We start from the raw sequence: 8,679 nt of genomic DNA, 5'->3' as shown, positions 1-8,679 counted from the left end.
ACCAGCCCCCGCTGCTGCTCGGGGCCGCCCGTCTGACCTTCGGGACGCAGGCGGGAGGCCTGAAAGCTGCAAAACCGGGCGGTAATAGCAAGGATGTGTCCGTGCAAAGGGCGCTGAACGAGGAAACACTGGTGTCGGCGGCTCAGAAAGGTAAGGCGGAGGATGCTGTGTGCTGCTCAGAAGGGCTGGAGATGGTTCCTTCTGCAGCTAAAGTTTTGTAGTTCCAAACATCAAGCATCTAGAAAAAAAAATTAAGCACACCCAGCCGGCTTCTTTTCCCATCGTATTGTTTGGAGCAGATGTTACATTTCTGTGTATGCATTGCACAATCTGAATAAATTATATGACTTCTTCTAAACAGCCTGTTGATCTAAGTAATTATGAGGCACAAGATATAATAGCCTCTCGTTTTCCATTTCAGAAGGAAAACCTATCACATGTGACCTGTCTGTACAGCTGTTGAAATTAGTTCACCTCCAACAAAATTGTCAAAGCTCTACATATGATAATAGTTTCTTTATGGATTGCCTTCACTTTAAGTTGGTCTTATTCACTTCAGTGAAAAGTAGTTACTACATAATTAGCCTCAGAAAATTTGAGTACTTTGAAATGACTTACTTACGAAAAACACTTAACTGATTAGAAGACTGCAGGCGAAATAGTTATTAATATTTCCTCCATAACTTGTACTCCACTGAAATGCACACTTTATCACTAAAAGATAATAAGTAGTCTCTTTCCAAGTACTCAAATATTTTGAAACAGAGAATATCCTATGACTTATTTTGCAGTATATACTGACACTTGTACTTTAGATCAAAATTGAAAGATAAAAACGAATCAGACAAACAGCAGTTAATTATGTTTTAAAAAAATTATTTTGTTCTGATATTCCCCTTTTCATTGTTCTATTGATTGCAAATTCATAAAATCAGTTATTTTCAGTATGTGCAACTTATAAGCTTTTACTTTTTTATTTTTACTTCTTTTCTTTGAATAAGGATTTTCAGTGGTAGTGGGTTTAGGTGGTAGTGTGAATGCTGCAGTGTTAAATAATACCTCATTAGTTCCTGAAAAATCTGGCTCTCATGCACCCAAAAAGTAGCCGTAATTGCTACTTTGGGTCTTGAAAACATCTGGCAAACAAAGTAATAAGGCTTAACACAGAGATGTAAACATGCCCTGTACAATATAAAAGATGTTCCATGGTCTCTTTTACATCAATGATGCATTATGGAAACCGTTACTGGAATTTTTTCTTCTGCTGAAATGTTATTTGAGCTACAGACTAACAGAAGAGCATTCATGTAAGAAGGTCATACAAGTGTTATTATCCAAGGTTGTAACATACGTGTTGTTTTCTGTTTAATTTCAGTGAAAGAAGCTGGAAGAGACTTTACCTATTTTATTGTGGTGCTTGTTGGAATTGGTGTTACAGGTTATTTTTTTTTAATTACATTCTTTATCAGAAGACACTTTTCATTAATTCCATCTGGTTTGATAAGTTTTCATTGCATCTGATGTTGTTTCTGTTACAGGTGGTTTGTTCTATGTGGTTTTTAAAGAGCTGTTCTCTTCTTCTAGTCCAAATAAGATCTATGGAGATGCCTTGGAGAAATGCAGATCTCACCCCGAGGTTGGTTTTTGAACTTTAGTCCTAAGTTTTTGTTTCTCAGTAGTTACTGTCTCTCTTCAAGTCAAAACTCTGTGCAAGGACTCTCACAAGCTGCATGAAACCCAACGTGGTGCTTGAGCAGTTCTGCCAGTGCTTTTAGCTGGCATGGGGTGGCTCAGCTCCAGAGCCAAGCCTCCATTAGGAGAAGTCAGTGCAAGCATTGAGCTTGTCTGAATTAGCCTGCTAGAAGCCAACTAACTGTGCCACAGAACAAAAACTGATGGAAATACAGTCTGCCCCTCAGAGCATGTGCTTGTGTCACCATACAGAAAGTCTTGGGGACTTTTCTGAGTGCCTGCTAAATGCAGCACCTGAATTCTGCGGGTCAGAGAGGCAACTGGTCCCACTAAGCTCTGTAGATCTTACCTGCTGCCTTTTCTCAGCAAACTTACTCTATTGTGACACTTCACTATGGTTCTGTCATTCTGTGAGGCGCTGCACTGATACCCAGAAATTTGACTTTTTCATTTGGAGCACAATTAGAATTCTTTTGGCTGACTGGAAAACAGGTGGAGACAAGTCATGGGATCACACAGTTGTCATAGCTATGTGTAAACAAAAATCAATATGAAACTAGATTTTTAAAAAACTACTTCAGACAAAACATCCTTCAAACAAGGTTGCCACAGATGCTGTTGAAGATAACCTAGAAACTAAGTGACAAGTTGTTGCTCAAATAAAAATGAAGACTGCTTTGGAATGAGTTTGTAGAATTAAAACTTCTTTCCAGTACTTGCAGAGTAAAACTTAACCTCCCCTTCTAACCAAATTTAAAGTAAGTTTAAGATTAAGTTAATCTACTCAGACTCTATAGATCAGAAAAAAGATTACTAAATTTCTTATTCAGTAGTGGTTTTTAGATAATATGAAGGGGAGTGCATTTGCATTTTCAACTTTGAAACATATTCTCTTGGAGGAAACGTGAGCAAATATTTTGTACTTTTTTTTTTCTTTTTATACAAAATGTCAGTTTACATGTCTTCATCTTAGAGAACAGTACAAATGGAAGATATCAATAGGATTTATTTTAGACATTTAATATGGGACTGTAAAGAATAAAAAGGACTGGAATACAGAGGAGTTTTCCTTAAACTGTTTTCTTTCATAAACGCTTTTATTCTTGACATGTTAAGTTCTCCAGGGGCATTTTGTTAAAAGAAGATGCATTCACAGCAGAGGCAGGAGCTGCTACTGGAATACCTGTTTGTATGTGATCCTTTCTGACAGCTCAAATCTCTTTTCTCTTGTAGATAATTGGTGTTTTTGGTGACTCTATCAAAGGTTATGGAGAGGCAACAAGAAGAGGAAGACGACAGCATGTCAGGTACCCCTTGGTGTTTGCCCCATAAAGACATCAGTTTTTGTGCAGCAAAGATATTTTTGGATCACAAGTTAGTTCTAGAGTGATGAACTGTTTGTGACGTATCCTGTCACTTTTGATTGAACATAAAAGTTTCTTGCAGTACCTCTTGTGTGCCGTACACCACTAAGTAGAGTGTACATAGAATATAAAATGCCAACTCTGAGTGCCTCAAAACAAGCAATGTCATCATGGTAGACACAGAGCTCTCCAAAAAATAGGATGAGTATGAAAAGAGTAGCACAGAGGCTTAGGCTGGCATGGGGGGAGCAGTAATCTGACAGAAGTTTACAGTCTGAAAGTACACTGAGCTGATACGCAGTATGCTTTTTGGTACTTGAGGCAACATCTCTACTGTGTGTTTTAACAGAACATCTATCACCTAAACCTTTCATGAGTGTGTCTGTTACTTTCCTTCTGAAAGAAACAACACAATTATTTCTTACAAAACTTAAGTCCTCTGCCTTTATTGGGTTATTTGGCAGGAATATATTCAATGAGGTTTCATATAGAATGAGACACATAAGCCCAGACACAGGTTGAACCATGAAATTGAGATTTTTTTATTTTGTCTGATGAAAGTGACTTTTAGTCGTTGAAGCTTTATCTCTTCACCAGACTCTGTGAAATAATGTTTAAAGTGAAGCTGCTAAATGAAATTGATGTGCACAAACGTTCTGAGCACGTGTCTGTAAATAAGTAAATTTACTATGGATCAGCTTTCCTAGTATTTAATTTCCATAATTTTGAATGCCTTGTATTTTAAATAAATTTTTGAGCTGGGAACTGGGTAAGATTGTAAAGTTTGCATCTGCAGTATAAGAATGACTTTAAATATTTGTCTCAAAAATCTACAGCGTTTTTTGTGTATGAACACCTTGAATGTAAATTTGCTGCAGTAAGGCTTTTTGTTCGTATTTGTTCTCTCTACCCCATCATGTCGCTTTAAGCTGTATTGGAAGCTTATTTCACAGTGTGTACCTGGACATGCCTTATAGAAATAAAGATTGGTGCTAAACAGCAGTTAATAATTTCAGTAGGAAACATAAACTGGCACCAGAACTCTCATGGGATCATTAGTTTCCCAAAGTAGTCACTTTGAAAGTGATGTGCTGTTTATTTAATACATGAGCATAACCCAACTCCAGTCTAAATACCAGCATTTAGGTTGGAGATCTCAAACAGTGCCAAAGTTACACAATTTCAGCAGAACAAAATTATTGCCAAAGTAAGTAAAGCACATAGTAAATTGTTTGTTTTGATGTGGTTTAACCAACCTGATAATTAATTTGGAAAAACATGCTGTGTGTGTTTTGGCTTGATGACTTAGTTTAAGTGCCTAAGAAAACTCTGGAAGTCTTGGTGATGTGGGTCCCTTTCTAGATGTTGGGCTCCAAATCTCCAAGTCAGGGTTTTTTTAGAATAAATACAAGGAATTTCCGTAGTCTTCAGCAGTGGATTGCTTTTCAGTTTTGAGGGGAGGACTGGGGTGAGGACATTTAAGCATTTAATCTCTTAATGCTCAGCAGCTAATTAGCTCTTCTAACTCCACTAGTCCTTAGGCACTCACAGTAAAGCTTGAGAGGAGCAGTAGAGAAGGAAGCCAAGGTAGCATAAGGACACCACCGGAATACACTTTCTTACAAAATAAGTAAGCAACTCCTCTAAGTAAGTTTAAATTTGAAGACTTAACTAGCATATAATCTGTATTCTTGCTGGGTGGTCGGGTTTTTGTTTTGTGTTGCTGTTTTTAGTCACATTGAGTACGTAAAGGACGGACTGAAACACATGCGTTTGAAGTTCTATATTGAGGGCACTGAATCAGGGAAACAGGGAACAGTCCATGTGGAAGTCAAAGAGGTATGTATAGTTGCTTGGTACTCCTGACAAGCTTAGTCTTGAATTTAAACTACCAAAGAGAAAAAAACACTCTGAAATTCTTTTCTTTCCAGAATCTTGAAACAGGAAGATTCGAGGTTCGCTACATATTTGTGGATGTTGAGACGTATCCAAGAAGAACCATTGTCATAGAGGACAACAGATAGCCAATGATCAAAGCTGCTGCCTTACCTCACATTGGAAAATGTGGTTGTAGCCAGCCTGCATATGGATTGTGTGGTGTTGCCAATTGTGTCTCACAGCTTCAGGGCTGTGTTAAGGGAAGTAGCCTCTCAGGGTCTCCACTAAGGACTTTTGATAATAACAGATACGTGATTTAAAGTGAAATGAATGAAATATAGCCAAACTATCATGGTAGATATTCTTGACACAGGAAAATAATGTCTCCTAATAAACAGTTTAATGCTGGATAATACCTCTGCACACCCAAAACCTGAGTTTTCCAAGGTTTTAGGTTTGGATGGGGAGTTTTTTGTCTTCCTTGGCTTGGATTTCCCACTACCACTGCAATAAAGAAAGGGGTGGTTTAACTGTAGACAGAAGTCTACTGTTTTCATTTTGGATACCTTTGTAGGTAAGAAGGTACAATGTTGGTGATGCAAAAGAGATCTGGACATGTAAGGGTAGGAATGGTGGAGGCACACACTCATAACAAACAACTGAAGATAAAGACTTCAATATTGGTGTCTTATAAATAAATTACCAGCAAGCAGAACATCACTACCATCTGCTCTTTCCATTGTTTACCATTCTGCTCCACATGGTTGTAGCAAGATGGGCGTTGGCCATTTCTCCCAGGCAATTAGTGACAGGACAAGGGGACATGGCCTCAAGCTGTATCAGGGGCATTTGGATTGGACATTATCTTCAAAATATTTTGAAAACCACAATATTCCATTTAAACTTCTCTCTTTCCCACCTTGCCTGCATCTACATGTGATAAACACACAAATACAAGACTCAAATGCTTTCCAATATCAGTGGAAGAAAGCTTTTTGGAATTCTTTTTCTAGGAACATCTCATCAGTGAAGAAAAAAAAAACTTCATAGCTTGATTTATCAACTTTGTACTAGCTAGATCCCTATCACCAGCAAGATTATTTAAGCCCCTTGAAACTTCAGGAGTATTAAAGCTTTGGGAACTGCTAACTTCTTTCCTAACTTTCTGAGGCTGAAGTTCTGGTCTTAATGGGCTGGATTGGCACCCATGCTTATAAAATTTTCTTAAATTCTGTTTTATGCAAGCACATATGGAGATACCTTAATCAAAATTAGGTGAAGATTAGTTGAACAAGACATCTGGAATAGACAACATTGATCTCTTGTGCAGTATCATCTTTCCTGGTGGTAGTTTGCACTGGAGGGGAACAGCTGCACTCACTGAGTTTAAACATGTTTTAGAACGCCCTTTTTGTAATTCTGATGTGTGTTAGCCTCAATTTTCCTTAAGAAGCTGCCCCTATTTCACTCAATCATTGCGCTACCGATAAGTCATGCAGAGATCCTTCTCCATGGCAGGGAGCTCAGTGTTCCATCCTCTCACTGGAGGATGTTAGGCTGGGGATACAGCAAAATAACTGAAAGGTTCACCTTCAGTTGTTGGTTAACACAAGCAGTAACCACTTCACTGTTTCCTTTTTAAAGCTCTTGCTTAATTTTCTCTTGGGAGAACATAAATTTACAGCACGTGCCAGCTACTTTCTCAAGTAAAAGTGTCATGTTAATAAAACACTGGGAAAAAAATCACTGCTGGCAAGTCAGAGCCAGAGGAATGACGTTTTCATAGAAATTAAACACATTTTCCAGAGTTCAGTTTTGATTGTTGCAGAATTAATAAAAATACATGTTCTCAAAACCCCTCTCTCCTTTAGGAAATTAAAATATGTCACTCACCAGTGAAAGGTTGTTTTTCCAGAAACACTGTGTAGCAGACTATTCAAAACATGTTTTGGGTAGGTGTACAACTTGGTCTTAACTTTCCCATCTCTACATTAATTTTTGTGGATGCCAAAACCTGTGTGTGCAGCATAGGCAGCCAATATCCTTAGAGGTGGTTTTTAGGAATAATATTACTGTGTCATATCCTGTGTTTGATTCTAGGTCCTGTGTATACTTGCTGTACAGTGACAAAAAGAAATATCCCTCCAGGAAATGAACTCAATGGAAATTTAAAAATATTAAAAAAAAATCATTACGCTTTCAATGAGCTTCAATAAACAGAAGCTCTTGCAAAGAAAAAGTAGTTGTAGACAAGGAAGCAAAGGTGTTGTGCATGACTGAGTTTAAAAATAGCCTTGATACCTAAATATTTTCTGCATGGAATTCAAGTTTCAACAACTGATTTAGGCAGTAGAGTCATGACCTTAGAAATGGTTGCAAACAAATGCGTGTCTGGTACAAGAAACTTCAACAAACTCACTTAACAAGCAGAGAAGACAGGAATGTGAGTAAGGCAATTACTGTATCACATGCCAGCTGCAGAGATAAAAAGCCAAAGAAACCGTGCTGGGAGTTTTCACAAGTAATTGCAATTCACTTTGCTCTCAGTCTCATTCACACAACACATGCTATCCACCCTAATACTTGTGGGGTTATTCCAATATGTATATTGCCAGCAACCTAAAGTGTTGTAGATTATGCCCAAAAAACGCTGAGGACACATTTTGAGTCCAAGCCTGCTTTTAGGGTTCCCTGCAGTTTGTAAACCAACAGAAGTCAGTAAGGTAAGTGCAGAGACTGGTGAGAAAATATAAGGGGAAAAATGTTTGAAGGAGCAAGCTTAAAGGTGACACTAAGGGCTCCTAGCTGGTCTGTGTATATGGGGTTGTGAAGTCTGCTTGAAGATCTGAAAGTTGGCGCTGGAAAAGCAAAAATTTGAAAGCAAAAAGATCTTTCCCCCCTTTTTATAAGAGGGGAAATTTGCTTAGTCCCTAGAGAGTTGTTCACTTGCTCTGAATAGGGAATAATAGAACTCTGGTAGAAATTTTCCTTAGGCATCTGAGAATGTATATTGTTATGATATACAGTGATTCCAAACAGTGCTATAAATAATTGAACAGCAGAAGTATGTGATAGTTTTTCTTAGTAAATTCTCAGGGTTCTTTATTCTGTATGTGTTTTGTAAAATAATCTATAGGAATTATAGAAAATGTGAATTGATACCATCCTGTATTCAAATTCAGTATATTTATATTTTTAATGATATATAGTTAAAAGTTGAAAATATAGCAAAAATGTTTCACAATTTAAAGGAAACATAAACAAAATAGCTTTTTGGACTTCTTCTGGTTTTCCTGGGAGAAATATGCTGTATTTGATTCCTTTCATCTCATATAGGTTATTGTGGAACACTGGTAACTCAATAAATAAAATTATTAAGCACAGATACCTATTTCAGTAAAACAGATCAGCATGGAAAGTCTCTGTCTCTCAGGGTTCAGTATCAAAATACTGCACTTCATTTTAATATCTGTGATAACTGATAAAACAACTTTTATCAGTTCTGGAAAAAGCATCGTATGGGAGGGATGCCCTCACCTGCTCCAGCCCACAGCCATCCTGTGGCAGATCAGCCTTGGCTAGCACCCAGAGCTGTTCCCCCCACAGCAGGATGGGGGTGGAAATGGGCACCAGCAGAGATGAGAAGAGCAAGACAGGAAGATCGCTTGCCAGTTGGTGTTGCAGGTGAACTAAACTTCAAAATGAGCTGAATTTATTGCCTCTTGCTGGCCAGGGCGCAGCGTGG

The 8,679-nt window shown here is 38.0% G+C and overlaps 1 protein-coding gene across 1 annotated transcript in view; it reads left to right on the top strand.

Moving 5' to 3' along the window:
- The window catches only part of TIMM21 (translocase of inner mitochondrial membrane 21), a 10,226-nt gene extending 1,888 nt beyond the window's left edge, over positions 1-8,338 (top strand). Inside the window, exons 2-7 of the mRNA XM_005419393.2 lie at positions 6-150; positions 1,376-1,438; positions 1,539-1,636; positions 2,926-2,999; positions 4,790-4,895; positions 4,988-8,338. Of these exons, the coding sequence (XP_005419450.1) occupies positions 6-150; positions 1,376-1,438; positions 1,539-1,636; positions 2,926-2,999; positions 4,790-4,895; positions 4,988-5,080 (579 nt within the window). The 3' untranslated portion in view covers positions 5,081-8,338. The remainder of the gene's footprint in view (positions 1-5; positions 151-1,375; positions 1,439-1,538; positions 1,637-2,925; positions 3,000-4,789; positions 4,896-4,987) is intronic.
- The last annotated feature ends 341 nt before the right edge of the window (positions 8,339-8,679 follow it).

The sequence above is a fragment of the Geospiza fortis genome, unplaced genomic scaffold (genome assembly GCF_000277835.1).
Source record: "Geospiza fortis unplaced genomic scaffold, GeoFor_1.0 scaffold206, whole genome shotgun sequence".
In the NCBI taxonomy this organism is placed as follows: Eukaryota; Metazoa; Chordata; class Aves; order Passeriformes; family Thraupidae; genus Geospiza; species Geospiza fortis.
Note: the sequence above shows the minus strand (reverse complement) of the source record. Positions and strands in the feature narration are given on the sequence as shown.